The sequence below is a fragment of the Podarcis pityusensis genome (genome assembly GCF_964106645.2).
Source record: "Podarcis pityusensis genome assembly, chromosome: 1".
Lineage (NCBI taxonomy): Eukaryota > Metazoa > Chordata > Lepidosauria > Squamata > Lacertidae > Podarcis > Podarcis pityusensis.
Window position 1 is genome coordinate 119694527 of NC_138028.1, and position 15740 is coordinate 119710266.

The window sequence follows — 15740 nt, forward strand, 5'->3', positions numbered from 1 at the left end:
ACAAGTACTTATAATTGGAATAGGAATCCAGTTTACTGCTTTCCCGATAGATTTCTAATTAAATCAATTGTTATTTATAACACAATCCGAAACATGTCTGCTTGAAAATCACTCTCACTGACCTGTTTAGGATTGGTGCACTGGTATTTTACACCCTAAAAGGAAAGATCAAACTGCACAAAAGAAAAAGGATTTCTTAAGAGAGTTTGAATAAATACCTGACTCACAACCTTGCTTCATCTAAAATACACCTGCATCTGAGATGATAACAATAATTCCTTGGAAGGCAATGCTATAAAATAATCTGAAATTACCCAGTTAACCTGATGCACATACTAGAAAGGGGGAAATCTTAAATTCCAAGCAGAGCGACACCCACCAACAGCTCAGCTGAAGGCATTTTTGTTGCCTATTCCATTTTTTGATCACCCATTTTTTTCAAGGTTAACTTCCATAAGCTTAAACAGACTGCATTTCCAACTTCCTATTAAATCTCATGTTGTGCATAAACTATATTGCTGTGGTTCAATTACTTAATAATTAATCCCTGAAAGCAGATCTGTAAAAGTTATAATCACTAACTACATCTATAGAATGCAATTTTTAAGATGTGCAGTTGCAAATAAATGCAAATCCAGAAACTCGATTTGACAACAGTATTCCTGATAAGTTGTTTGAATCGATTGCTGCTTCCAATTCATAACTTGGGGTAGACCATCAATCCTGCTTCATACTGACCCTTAAAATGTGACCACATAATTTAGATTTAAAAACATATATTAAATTACAGTTACATAGGTCCACTTCAGGTGGAAATTTCTAATAACGGTCCAACCCTAAAACGATTCACTTTAAAGTTTGTATCAGTAAAACTTTCCAAAGTACAGTACAAATCAACTATAAAGTTAATGATGCAAATAATTGTTTCAGAAAACTCAGCGTGGATTACCCTCAGTTATAAATGAGTATGCATGTAATTGCAGCAAATTCTTAATTTTAGAGGGTAGCCGACAAAGTATTTTTTCAAGAATATGGAATGTTAGTGTTGTACAGTATTTATATTTCTGCAAATACACAGAATTCAGTTCTGCCAGTGAGCTAACACATTTCACAGCATCACTTCTTTGATAAATGTTTAGAATGCAGAAATAAAACATGCAGCCTTTAAAAGAGGTTGATGCTGCAATACTTTATCACACACTTATCTGGGAGTTAAGTCCCACTGAACCCAAAAGGGCTTGTTTCTGAAGGACCACACTAAGACATCAATCCTCTATGTATCTATTCAGATGCCCCAATGAATTGAATGGTTTGTCTGTATAGCAATGAAATGTGAACAGTGGTATTAGTAGGCGAAACCTAAAAGACACACGAAATTGATGAAATAGGTGTTTGGCAAACTGCTATGTGCTCTTTTGCACACATCCAGTAGTCATATGCAGGTTGTAAACATTATTGAGCATTCTCAATCTGAAATCCAAGTCCCACCAAATTCAATGAAGGTTAAAGATACCAAAAAAAACTTTTGTTTGATAGTTCCCATAGAAGTCCTGTTTTAATAAGACGGACAGAGAAATTCCATGCACATCTACTCAGAAGTAAACCACACTGAGTGGAGTTTACTCTCAGGTTAAGTTTATATAGGATTGCAGCCCTTGTGTACACTTTTTCTAAAGAAACGACTGTGATCATAGTTTGCATGTTTCTCCTTTCTGGAATACTACAACTCTTGCTTTTATTGCTAGATGCAACTAACAGACATCGTCCTCTCCTGCTCTATTTGAATGTTATAATCTCTGTTCAGTGAGAGATTCCAGAAATAATGAATGGAGCCACAAGGAAGTCAAGCCCTACCCTTCACCCCGATCACAACGGGGAAATGCGAGGGATCAGTTGCAAAAGCTGGGAAAATCGAATAACGAGATACAAATTACTCCGGGGAGTGTTGACCAAATAAAAGAGGATTTGTTTGTTTGGGCCGAAAAACCCCTTAAAACAGAAACGAAACAAAAAAAAAAAGATCAAATGAAACAAACTCAGTTGGGTCTTCTCCATATGACCCCAGAGTTAATGTATTTATTATCACACTGCAGTTGCAGGTTGCTTTACAGACACATCTCATGCTATAGCCCCCACATGGAGCCAAGAACAAGGAGGGGGAGGGGGGAAAACATTTTTTAAATTCAAACAAAGCTATTAAATAAGCTGTACACAAAAGGCTGGCCTTTCCCCCGAAGAAAGGCATAAAATTATAATAATGAAAGGAGCCAGGGCCTCCATGGACAGGCTAACGCTGCAGTTTATTTTTATTTAAAACCGTAATCCATCCCACTATGACCAGATGTTTCCAAAATGGTATTTTGGGTGTGTGTGTGTGTCTGAGGTTATGCCCTCTAGTCCGAGGAACTGTTGCAAACAGTTGGCACTGTAAGTCCTGATCCTTTGGGGGGGATCCTCACAGGTGATCGATCTTGGGAGTACCAGGAGCAAAAACGTAGAAATCAAATAAATCCACAGGGCGGGTTGACGTAAACGGACATCTCCGACCCCCAGAGTTCCAAATCTTGTTAAGATGAGAGCCAGGATTCACCTGACCACTTCTGCTCCCAAGGCAAGGATCACATCCTGCATCTAGTCCCCTGAGGCCTGGGATCCCGTAGCCAGCAACGTCACATGGGCCTCGATTCCGATATGAGATGATGCACCAACAACTGCTCCAAGCTCACGGAATACAGGCAGCTATGTTCAAAGGAGGTGTTTTTGTCCCCCCCCCCTTTTCCAGGCCGCCCAGACTTTCAAGGGTGGGTCCTGGGTTCAAGTCCTCCTCCCAGAAACCTCTGCAAAAGTGGAGTTCCCCAGACTCTCCCAGGCCTCTAAGATCTGCAAGGTGGATCTGGAGAGGGAACCCCAGGCGCAGGCCAGGGCGCCTGGTGGCCCAGCTTTTAACCCAGGGAGCGGGCGTGGGAGGGCAGCTCAGGCGCAGGTTACATGTCCCTGGGCTCCTCCCTTTTGACGGTGGCACACGCGTGTCCGTGTCCCGGCGCGGCGGCGGCCTTGAGGCGCTTGTTCTGGTGCGTCTTGACGTGCTTGGCCAGGTGGTCGCTGCGCATGAAGCGCTTGCCGCACTCGGCGCAGCCGAAGCGCTTCTCGCCGGTGTGAGTCCGCAGGTGCCTCTGCAGCTCGTCGGAGCGCGTGAAGCTCTTGCCGCAGAAGAGCCAGTTGCAGACGAAGGGCCGCTCGCCCGTGTGCCAGCGCAGGTGCGCCTTGAGGTGCGACGTCTTGCCGTACACCTTCCCGCAGCCGGGGATGTGGCACACGTGCTGCTTCTTCTTGCCCGGCTCGGAGGAGGGCGCCCCGTCGGGGCCTCCGCCTCCACCTCCGGCCGCCGCCGCCTGGCAGTTGGGGCAGCGGCAGCGCCGGCACCTCCTGGCCGTGGCCGCCAGGGGCGCCTTGGGGTGCAGCAGCGCGGCTAGCTGCGTCTGGTACTGCGCCAGCTCCGACGGCGCCAAGACCAGGCCGCGCTGCAGGTTTCCCGCGAAGCGGTGCGCGCAGCCGCCCGCGCCGGGCGCCGCCTGCTGGATGCTCCACCAAGGGATGTCCTCGGGCGCCGGCGAGAGCTGGGGCGCTGGCGGCGGCGGGGCCAGCAGGTTGGAGTAGCCCGGCGGCAGGGCCGCTTGGGCGGCGTAGGGCACATAGGCGGCGGGCGGCGGAGCGCAGCTGGACGACAGCGCGCCCATGGACGGCGGCGGCGGCGGCGGCAGCATCTTGACGGGCGAGAACTCGTACGGGTACGACGGGTCGGCCGGCGGCGTCAGCGGCAGCTCGTGGGCGCTGCCGAAGGCCGGCTGCGGGGTGAGGCCCAGGCTGGGCGGCGGCGGCAGGCCGCCCGGCGAGTGCGCCGGCATGTCGCTGCTCCACGGGTGGAAGATCCTGGACGGAGAGCCCAAGCTGGCCTCGTAGGACACCTGCAGGAAGTCCGACGGCGGGCCCGATGCGCCGGGCTGCCCGATGCGGCTACAGGTGGCGGCCAGTAAAGCCAGCGGCGAGTGCTTGGCCACGTCGGGGGAGGCGCTCGGAGTGCGGTCCTGCGGGAGACACGTCGTTAGTCGCCCGTCGCCCAGCTGCCTCCCCGCCCACCAACAAGCGGGCACCGGCCGCCTTTTGGCTCCCCAGCGGCCTCTCCCCCAAAGTTCGCTGCTAGGAGTTCAGCAACGGCTGCCCAGCACGTGGGCGGGGAAGTTTCCCAGGAAACTTCAGAGAGGGGGCGGGCTGGAGTCTGCCTCGATCAGCCCCCCGCCAAACGCTGCGACCCCACTTCCTCCCCTATTAAACCGATGCCACCCCGGGGGTGCAGCTTCTCGCAGCGAGGAAGCAACCCTAACCCTTCCCCCGTCCACTCCAGTTTTGCCCTCCTTGCGAAACTTGGCTGTAACCGGAGAGAGAAAAAGTTTCTCTCTGCCGATTCCAGGGCAGCCAGTCCCTCGAGCGAGCGCTAGGCGCGTATTCCCAAGCCAAGAAGTTTCCTCGCCAACCCAGAAGCCTCTCAACATTTCTACTTCATCAGCATCATAAACCCAAACGGGTATGGGAGTAGCACCTTACAGCTCGGTTCCCCAGAAGGGGCGCACAGCGACCCTTCAACTTTGGGGGGGGGGGTCCCCCAGCAAAGGCATCCCCTCCCTCCTCTCTGCCTCCTTGTGCCTGGATGTTCAAAAAGATGCGCCCAGTTTTTTTGGTCTTTCTTTTTACGCACCCCTTTCTCCTCCCTTCCACCTCCCGGCTCGACGGGGCGACTGACCTGGAGAAACGCTTGCAGAGAGTCGTTCCGAAGGACGGCCACGGCGGCCATGGCTACCGCGTCCGGGGCCAGGCGAGGCCAGGGGGGCGACGCCGCGGCATGGAGTCGCCAGGGGGAAGCCGGAAAGCTGCCCAGTTTCCTTCCTTCTCCCACCCACACACTTTCAGATTTCCTCGCCTTTTGCACCCCCCTCCACTAGGCAGGCAGCCCCGGCTCAGCGCGATCTCCGCGGACTGTCTGCCTGCGCCAGGATCACCTCCAAGAATTTGATAAGGACTTTGCTGGGCCGCCAGCCAGTCAGAAGGAAGATTTATGGCTTTGAAGTTTGCCGCTACCCAATCATCAAAGAATAGCGGCTCTTTCAGAAGCGAAAGCAAATCCTTTGAATCCACAAAGCTCCTATGGTGTGTTTGTTGGTCTGGATAAAAGAGCTGATTATTAGGGGGGATGGGAAGGGAGGAGATAAAGGCGGGACAATTAATGAAGTAATCACTATGTGGGAAATGTATATACACAAATAATTGGATTTTCTTGATCAAAGGGTCCTTTACCGCCTGGAGACCCCTCTCACTCGACGTGCAAGACATTGCATCTCAACCCCGCCCAACCCCCAGCTTCCCATCCCTTAAAAAAGAAAAGAAAAAGTATATTAAGATTAAGGATTTGTAGCAGAGCCCTAAAAGGGACAATACTTCTTCGTAATCTTCAGTTACATCAGCCCCGGGTTTCCCTGTTCGACTACTGTATATCGTTTGCCAATAGTTTTATTGTCACCAAATGACTTAAAGTTCACTTATTTGTAAATAACTTTTGAGCGCGTCAGCAACTCGGAGCCCGACAGGAAAAGTTCTTACACTTTGTGGGGCCTGATTTTCTGGAGAATACAAGCGAGAACAGGAACAATCAGCAAACACATTTTGCGCCCGTTCCTTTGCTCTTCTGGAATCGGGGCTTCGCCAACGCTTTGTTATGCTGCAAACAGCATGATTTCTCCACTTGTTAAAAACTGGGAGTGCGATACCAAAAGTGTTGGGTTTTTTTTTCTTTCTCTCCCCGCCCCCCACCCCAGTGGTATGAATTTGGTTTAATGAATACCTTTGGGGGGAAGAAATCCCTATTTTCTGTGCAGGTGATGTGGTTTCTGGTGGTCTGCAAGAACTCCAAAATATAAGTTGAGTTCTGAACAGCTCTTAGAGTAGGAAATCCGACCAAACTTTAACAGACCTGTTTCTTATAGTACTACCCTCAGCTGAAACACGTTCAGTTACAGGTCCTTCTCTTTACCATCTCCTGGGACACCCGGGGGGGGACGACTTGCGGCAGCGTCGGGGGAGTCGACGTGAAACGCAACGCAATTTGAAAGTTGCATTGGAAGCACTGGGTCTTGCGCTTCCTAGGTGGTGCGTTAAGGCTGCAAACAGAAGCGCATAAGCTTGCGAACCATTCCCAGCCAAATCCTCCGGAGCCCCTTCTTCCAAACACTTTCTCAGAACCTGAGCGCGCTTGTCTTTATATTTGCCAAGGAAAGAAGTGATGCTCCAAAGCCTTTTCCAGCCTCTCTCTGCAAACGAAGCCCAGAACAAGCAACCTGGTGGTGATTTTGGGCTGCCTTTTCTCTACTCGATCCTGGATCGCTTAAAAACCTGACACTTCTGATCGGGCGCACAGAGAGAGAGAGAAGTAGTTAAAAATCACTAATGCTTTTTTTTGGAGGGGGGGCCTTCAAAAGTTTGGCCGTCGTATGCAATTTCCTGGGCGTCTGCTTGAGAGCTGTTGGGTCTACCCGGCCTCGGGAGATCCCAAGGGAGATCCCTTGACTGGGGAGATCCATCTGATGCTTGGCCACGTGCCAAGGCGGGCTTCCTAGGGAAGGAGGGGTGGGTCGGTGGTGGGGGGTCCGCGTGGCCCTGCGCCTCCCCCTCGAGCTGGCCTTTCTCCCACTTCCCCACAGGTAACCCGATCCCGCCCAGCAGCGGGTTGGATGCCATTGTCTTCGCGTTGCCACTGAAACCATTTTTTTTATAAAAAAAAACGCCCCGCACAGAGAGATCTTTATCTGGCCTCCCCGTACAAACACAACCCGTGGCCTCTCCAAAGAGTTTTGCAGGGCCTCCAAACGCATCGGTGCCTTTGAAGGGATTAAAGGGCCGAGCCCCTCTCCCACGGCTTCATATGGAGTCCCGGGGAGAAGGGGAAGCCCCCTCCCTCCCCACCCAGCCACCACGTCGGGCCTCCGCCTCCCTGACGACGAATGCAGGCACCCACCGCATAGCGGGGGCAGCCACGGCCCATCCTTGCCTGGTGACTTGTAACTGCTTAATCGGAATCGATACTCCGGAGATGCGGGCAGACGTGAGAAGAGGAAAAGGAGAGGTCGATGCTGCCTGCCCTCCTGCGCAAAAAAAGGCCTTTTATCCACAATCCCAGCAACCAGACAACACAGTATTAGTATTTGAAAAGTTATACGCCCTATATCATACCCTCCAACATTTCTCTGGTGAAAATAGGGACATCCTGTTCAATTATAATTGTACCCCACCCATCTGACATATAAAAACTTCCCTATACAAGGTTGCCTTCAGGTGTCTTCTAAAGGTTGTATAGCTACTGATCTCCTTGGTTTGGGGGTCACATAACTCCATAAAGGTAAAGGGCCCCCTGACCGTTAGGTCCAGTCACAGACGACTCTGGGGTTGAGGCGCTCATCTTGCTTTACTGGCTGGTTTGTCTGCAGACAGTTTTTCTGGGTCATGTGTCCAGCATGACTAAGCCGCTTCTGGCGAAACCAGAGCAGCATACGGAAACGCTGTTTACCTTCCCGCCAGAGCGGTACCTATTTATCTACTTTCGCTTTGACGTGCTTTCAAACTGCTAGGTTGGCAGGAGTAGGGACCGAGCAACGGGAGCTCACCTTGTCGCGGGGATTCAAACTGCCAACCTTCCAATCAGCAAGCCCTACACTCTGTGGTTTAGACCACAGTGCCACCCGCGTCCCTTCACATAACTCCATACCCTCCATCATTTCTCTGATGAAAATGGGGATGATGAAAAAGTGGGACATTCCGGGATCAAATCAGAAACCGCAGCAGCTTTCTGTAAATCCAGTACTGTCCTTGGAAAATAGGGACACTTGGAGGGTCTGCTATATTATAGAATTGCAGAGTGGGAAGGGACAACGAGGGTCATCTAAGTTCAACCCTCTGCAATGCAGGAACCATTTTGACCCAACCTGGGGCTCGAACCCACAACCCTGAAATTAAACAGCCTCACGCAATGTTTCTGAATGATCATGGAATGAATGGGCGTCCTTCAAACGGCTTCTGGAGAAGTTTTGGCTGCAGGTGTTGCTTGGATGAAACCGGGATTCCATGTTGTAGAAAGGCACAGCTAAAGATGATCTGTTTCCTCCAAAGTGAGCATACCAGTTTCAGTGGGATTTACTCCCAAGGAAGTATGGATAAGTTTGCAGTCTTACAGTGCAATTCTATACCTGCCTATTCAGAAATAAAACCCACTGAGGTCAGTGGGACTTAGTACATAGATGTATAGGACAGCCTTGTAAAATAGGATTAATTGGTGTGTATTGGGTGTGTGTGTGTGAAGTGGGTGTCTGGGCTTTGGACCAAATCAAATGAGACAGAATACCTCAGGGTGGCAATCATTTGCTGCCTGTTCAGTTAGTTTTGGAAAATAAGTGCATTACACTCCTCTTAAATAGGGTCAAAATTAATTGCTTTTTAAAATTATTTTTTAAAGGCCTTAGAAGATCACAGTGCTATATATTTATTTCACAAATTTGTTTTCCGTTTTTGGGAGATACACAGGTACATCAAGGCCAAATATTTGCTCAACATTACACAAAAGCAGGAAAAGAGACACAGCAGGAATTAAAAAATAATAATAATTAAGAGAACATCAAGTGCCCAGACAAGTAACAGTGCAGTCCTATGCATGTCTACTGCGAAGGAAGTCCCAGTTAAGTGTGTACACCTTTGCAGTCTGAACTTGCGATCATCTGCATACTTTACTTGACAGTGGAACTCAGTAGGGCTTCCAAGTAGACACACATATAAGATTGTGATGCAAATGCAGGAGAGGACTGGGAGCAATCTTAACTCCTTGTTCTCCGGTCTAGGATACTCCACAAGTAAACAGCAGCCGCAGGTTGAGGGTTTCCAACTTGGCCACAGAGAAGACAAAGTTATCTAGAAGCCCATGTTGTCGTGGCCTCAGCCTGGGTGGGATAAGAGGGCAGCAGCAAGGCAAAGCTACTGACCTGTCTCCCTAGAGACAGCAGTAGTCAGAAGGTGATGGGTTTAGGCTTCTTGGCGGTGTTCCCTTCCCTGAAGAGGCATCTCCACCCACTTTCTTCTTCTTTACCCCACAGGGAAAAGGGGACAAAGGCAACCTGGAGAGAAGGAGAGCAAAAAGGTGGTTAATTTTCCCAGGTCACTCAGCAAAGAGAATTTGGAGTACTGCCAGGAAATCCATATGCAGTGCTTTCCCTAAAAGCTCAAACTCTCCAGAGTTTGTTTTTTTTAAGCAGTAGCTTTTACAGGTTTCTTACTTATATTCCATTTTTCTTCTATTGTGGAACCCAAGGCATATGTGGTTCCCAGGCTGACTCTCACCTGGACACTGAGCAGACCTGGTCCAACTTACCGTATTTTTCGCTCTATGACGCACCAGACCACAAGACGTACCTAGTTTTTGGAGGATGAAAACAAGAAAAAAAATATTCTGAATCTCAAGTGCAGTGAAAGCAGCAATCCCTCTTGCTGTTCTGGCTTGTGTGATAGCTGCACAGCCTGCATTCACTCCATAAGACACACACACATTTCCCCTTACCTTTTAGGAGGGAAAAAGTGAGTCTTATAGAGCAAAAAATACGGTAAGTTTCAGCCAGGTGGAAGCCTCATGCACCTTCAGACTATGCCCTGGGAACAAATAATCCCACCTATTGGGATGTTACAGTAGTGGATTTCCTGCATTGGCAGAAGGTTTCATTTCATTTCACTTTTAATTGGCGTACCACCTTCGTGTATTACTACACACAAGGTGGATTGCAAGCTAAAGAGACAACAAAAGATCACACCCTTTATTAACAATCTGATCCCATTCAAAAATAAAATACAATAATTAAAAAACTCTAAAATAAACAACTTATACCAAATAAAGCAATATTCAATAATCCATTAGAATGTAAGAGTATACAATAAAATTAAATATCAGCAAATAATAAACAGTAAGTGTGGGTGGATGTTAAAGAATCCCACCCCCTCCACAATGGGAAATGCAAAATGTGAAAACTTCGCCAAAAGACTTAGACAGAAGCCAAATACCAAGCACTCATGAAGAATTCAACAAGTTAAGCTTTTTCTAGCATGAAAATACAATTACAGTGGAACCTTGGTTTTTGAACAGCTCCATTCCCAAACATTTCAGCTCCCGAATGTCGAAAACCCGGAAGTAAATGTTTCGCTTTTCGAACGTTCCTTGGAACCCGAACGTCCAACGTGGCTTCCAATATGCAAAAAGCCTAGCTGTCAGCCAGTCGGAAACTGCCCCTCAGAATTTGAATGTTTTGGAAGTCGAAGGTCTTTCTGAAACATATTACGTTCGACTTCTGAGGTTCTATTGTATTGGAACAGCTTCACCTGTTTGTATTCTGTCTGCCAGACATTTTATTGCATGTGTGGCCTCTGATTTATTTTGGGGCCCTCCAACTGCAAAAGATGCATATGACACAAAGGAAATACAATTTTTATACAAAACTGTGTTGTCTTTTGCAAGGGGGCCAGAGGCCCCGATCTATATACAGTGTACTGGGCCCAGAAAATCCTGTTTGCACCTCTGCATAACCAAATTCCCAATTACCGCTTGCAACGTTTGCTGGAATATACCCTGCGCATCCAATCGAAAGTAATGATATGTATCTAGAGATAATATGTATATACTTCGTTAGACTGGTCATGTTGTACGGATGCCTGATTATCGTCTTCCAAAGTGACTACTCTATTCTGAACTTAAAAATGGAAAGCGTAATGCCGGTGGTCAACAAAGGACGTTTAAAGACTGTCTCAAGGCAAATCTAAAAAAATGTAGTATAAACACTGACAACTGGGAAACACTGGCCTGTGAGCGCTTCAGTTGGAGAACAGCTTTTACCAAAGGTGTCATGGGCTTTGAAAATGCTGAAACTCAGGACGCAAGGGAGTAACGTGCTAAGAGGAAGGCACGCTTGGCAAATCTACACCGTGATCAACTCCCACCCATAAACCTATGTCCCCACTGTGGAAGGACGTGTGGATCCAGAATTGGTCTCCACAGTCACTTACAGACTCACTGTTAAAACGGTGTTTGTAGAAGACAATCTTACTCGGCTTCGAGTGACCGCCAAAGAAGAAGAAGACTTTTGCACCGCAATGAATCTTAAAAAAAATAATTTGCAAGGTTGACTAACCTAAACATAGGTCACAACTAAAAACAAGCTAAAAACTGAAGCTATTCTAAGAGTTGCATGCTTCTGTGTATTGAATTTGCTGACTGCACAGTTACCCAACTGATTCTGAATGAGTCAAACTTCATTATGAACCTTCAAGAAAACACATGAGGTTGTCTCCAAGTAAGTAATGCCCACTGAAATTAACAGACCTAAGTTGGTCATGTCCATTAATCTCAATGCATCTACTCTGAGTAGTAATAACACAGGCTGTAACCCTTGGAATTGTTAATAAACCACAATATCCTACTATGGGTATGAAGTGATTTGCTCTAGTGAAACCAAACTGCTGCTGTAGTGATGTCCTCTAGCTTCATTCACCAGAGGTTCCCTTAAGAGATTGTGTTGCAATCCTGTGTTTCCTACACCTGTGGGAAATGGTCAGTGTTGAAACTTTGTTCAGTTCACGGGCGTTTTCTTCCAAAGCACAGCTGATGTTGGCTAAGGAGCGGAGAGCAGCACAGATTTGCCTGAATGCAAATTAAAGTTAGCATTCTCATTGCCGCATCAAATATTTGCAACGCAGCAAATACACACCTTGTCGACAAATGGAGCGTTTCAGAAGGAATTTGCACATGGTAAATTTTGAAATGAAAACTTCAAGGAAATAAACAACTATCTGACTTTTAACAAGACATCTGAAGGCAGCCCTGGTTAGGGAAGTTTTTAATGTCTGATGTTTTATTGTATTTTTAATATTTTGTTGGAAGCTGTCCAGAACCTGCCTCACATCTGACTTCCGAAAGCTAGTTCACAGTGCTATAGCATTCAACGGCTGGGAATGCCATTGAGAAACCATTCTATATCCATAACTTAGTAGAGAAAACCTTCTATCTATCCTTGCATGTAGCAACAATTGGTACTTTGTCATTTACCATATTTTCCCACCTTGACCGAAATGTGTCAGCGAGGGGCGGGGGGAGCCTTTGGCCATGAATCTGTTTCCCTTACATTTTCCTCTCTTTATCACTTGGATTAATGAAATTACTTTGTCGCTTGTCATAAACTTACCTCCACATTCAGAGCAAGAGCATTCTTATTCTGGGGGGAAAAACCCTGTTACTGGCAGAGTAATCTATCATCCATAAATCAGGAGATCTCCAAAGGAACCTCCTGCTTTTAAGCTGTCTCAGCAGAGAAACTAATTTTTAAGATGTTCAGAGCCTTGTTTAAGCAACCCTCTGGCATAAGAACAGAACAAAGCATTCGGTTTAAAGGCTTCCTTCAGATTACTTTATCTCACAATCAGTAGAGATGAGCAAACTTTCCACCTCAGCCTTTTTGCCACATTGCTTACCTCCTAGCAGGAGGGTCTCTTTCGTCTTGTGAATTTACAGCCATTATTCTGGGCTGGCCACCTTTTACTTCTTGCTCTGTGTTTTTTTTATGGTCCTCACAAAGGCTCTGATGTCAGCACTCATAAAAATTAGCCGTCTCTTCCCTCCACTGCTCTCTTTGCAGGAGAACTAAGCTGAAAAGAGTCTCATATGTTTCTGACATAAGCCTTGTTTATGTTTGTTATTAACCTACTGCCTGCCAGAGAATTCTTCCTTTCCCCCGTAGGTTTCGTCTTCCGTTTGCTCTTATGGGAGATAATTATAATTCGGGGGCATCAATCCAAAGCAAGTTGGTTGTCCTTAACTTCCACTGAAATCAGTGAGGTAATCGCAACTAACAGGTTCTGTTGATCTCAAAGGAGACTTACAGTGCAAATTTGCTTTACTGAAATAAGTGTTAAACGTACAGGGTTTGCGCTCATTCCTGATATGCTTCTGGAGCCAATTCAGAGCTTGCTGTATAAAGCTTTACATGACTCAGAACCTAGATACCTGATGGAGTGCCTCTCCCAGTAGGGTCCTGTCTGCTTGTCGAGTACAGTGGTACCTCGGGTTAAGTACTTAATTCATTCCGGAGGTCCGTTCTTAACCTGAAACTGTTCTTCACCTGAAGCACCACTTTAGCCAATGGGGCCTCCTGCTGCCGCTGCGCCGCCGGAGCACGATTTCAGTTCTCATCCTGAAGCAAAGTTCTTAACCTGAAGCACTATTTCTGGGTTAGCGAAGTCTGTAACCTGAAGCGTATGTAACCCGAGGTACCACTGTACTGGAGAGGCCTTCTTTGACGTCTCACATCTGGGGCTGGTGCAACACATTCAACACATATGAGAATTGGCTCTTTCAGAGGTGACATTCCAAATATGGAATAACCTCCCTTTGGAAGTTCAGCAGAACTGCTATCCACACAGCACCAACTCAGTATTTATTTCCCTAGGCTTTTAAGTGTTGCGATTTTACGGAGCCATCCACAGCTTTTGTTGGCTTTAGAGTATTGATTTCATCTGCTTCTCTTGTGACATGTATTGCTTTTGTTGTTTTTATAGGCTTGTAACCCACCCTGGGGTCAAGAATGTTGAATGGCAGGGTTTTTATTAAAAAAAAAAGTAATAAAATAAAATAAATCCTATTCCTTTATTGGGAGGAATTGCAAAACAACTAGACTATTGGCAGTCCAGAGAACTGACACTACGGGGCATAACAACAACAACAACAACAACTATTATTATTATTATTATTATTATTATTATTATTTTATTATGTCACCCATAAGACTGGGTTACCCCAGCCAATCTGAGAAGCTCCCAACCCAAAATAGTAAAAACACAATACATCAAACACTAAAAACCTCCCTGAAGAGCACAGGCTTCAGATGTCTTTTAAAAAGCACACAGCTGTATATCTGCTTGACATCAGCTGGGTGGGTGCGACTCCTGAGAAGGCCCTCTGCCTGGTTCCCTGTAACCTCACCTCTCTCAAAGGGAGACATCAGAAGGCCCTTAGACCTGGACCTCAGTGTCAGGGCTGGATGATGGGGGTGGAGGCACTCCTTCGGGTATACAGGGCTGAAGCAATTTATACATTTATATATTAACAATTATACGTATGGCTGATCCTTGGATTGCTTTCCAAGAGAGGTCTCTGGGGCTCATGATTCATATAGACCAAAAGTGGCCAACTCCCAAGAGACTGTGATCTACTCACAGAATTAAAAACTGGCAGTGATCTGCTGTTGAGCTTTTTTTAGGAAGGGAAGCCCCGTTTTTGGGTGGGGGGGGTTCAGGGCAAAGTTGTTGAGATTTTTTTTTGTAATTTTTTTTTGTAAATTCAAGCCTAAGGGAACAGACACTCTCCAACAGAGTGCTGGGGGAACAAATAGCCTCACTGAGTAAACTCCATCTTCCGCAGGTCGTGAATCAATGGAGAGCAGTGCGAGGTGGCAGGGCCAGATTCTATTTTACCAACGCTAAGGAAAGGGACCCAGCGGTCGACCGCGATCTACCAAAACCTCCCAGGAATCTACCAGTAGATCACAATCGACCTGTTGGATGTCCCTGATTTAGACCAAAGTGACACTAAAATTGATTGAACTGGGCCTTCCTGAATTGTGGTTAAATATGCTAAATAACACTGTTGACCATTTTAAAGCATATTTTCTTTCAAATGGCTATATATTTCAAAGGGCTATATATTTTCTTTCAAATGGCTATTACTTCTGTATAGCAAAAGACATGCCTGATGTGTACATACCATCATGTATAATAAGCACACATGAGTATTTTACTGCTTGGCCATTAAAGGTAAAGGTAAAGGGACCCCTGTCCATTAGGTCCAGTCACAGACGACTCTGGGGTTGCGGTGCTCATCTCGCTTTATTGGCCGAGGGAGCTGGCATACAGCTTCCGGGTCATGTGGCCAGCATGACTAAGCCGCTTCTGGCGAACCAGAGCAGCACACAGAAACGCCATTTACCTTCCCTCCGGAGTGGTACCTATTTATCTACTTGCACTTGATGTGCTTTTGAACTGCTAGGTGGGCAGGAGCTGGGACTGAACAACGGGAGCTCACCCTGTCGTGGGGATTTGAATCACCGACCTTCTGATCGGCAAGCCCTAGGCTCTGTGGTTTAGACCACAGCGCCACCCTTAAACGTGGATAAATAGCTAAGTGTGTGTCTGTCATGTGTGCGACAATATATGTACGGTACTCTTTATCCAGGTAGGAAATTTGTCATGTGTGATGTGGTCCAAGGAATGGTTAGAAACCTGTAGTTTGCAAACCTTAGCACACTGCGAGAAATTGCAACTCTGAAAGCTATCACCCTGATGTAATTCTGATGCTCCCAGGACACTTATCTGCCTAGATAGCACCATTCATTTCAGTGGAGGAGGAAACAGATTCACACATGCAAAGGACTGCATGCCTCAGAGGTCCAATGCCCATAAGCAACTGCTGAGCTAAATATAAATAATTCTGGTGGCACCAGCTTTCTTTCATCTCAGTAGCTGGCACATTAAGTGATACCGCTATCTTTTTTTACTAGCTGAAAAATTATAAACACATTTAAGAGTGATCCAAATGTGTCTCAATCTAGAGGTAATTTGTT

General features: G+C 46.7%; 2 protein-coding genes across 2 annotated transcripts in view; both read right to left on the reverse strand.

The window, feature by feature from the left end:
- Positions 1–2036: 2036 nt before the first annotated feature.
- Positions 2037–5833, reverse strand: SP5 (Sp5 transcription factor). Its single transcript, XM_080998243.1, has 2 exons — positions 4799–5833; positions 2037–4085 (listed from the first exon to the last, which is right to left on the reverse strand). The coding sequence occupies exons 1-2, from the start codon at positions 4847–4849 to the stop codon at positions 2985–2987; spliced, it is 1152 nt and encodes a 383-aa protein (XP_080854369.1). The 5' UTR covers positions 4850–5833; the 3' UTR covers positions 2037–2984.
- Positions 5834–8565: 2732 nt separating this feature from the next.
- Positions 8566–15740, reverse strand: part of MYO3B (myosin IIIB) — a 296654-nt gene continuing 289479 nt past the window's right edge. The window contains exon 37 of the mRNA XM_080972245.1: positions 8566–9206. The gene's annotated coding sequence lies outside the window, so the exon portion shown is untranslated. The remainder of the gene's footprint in view (positions 9207–15740) is intronic.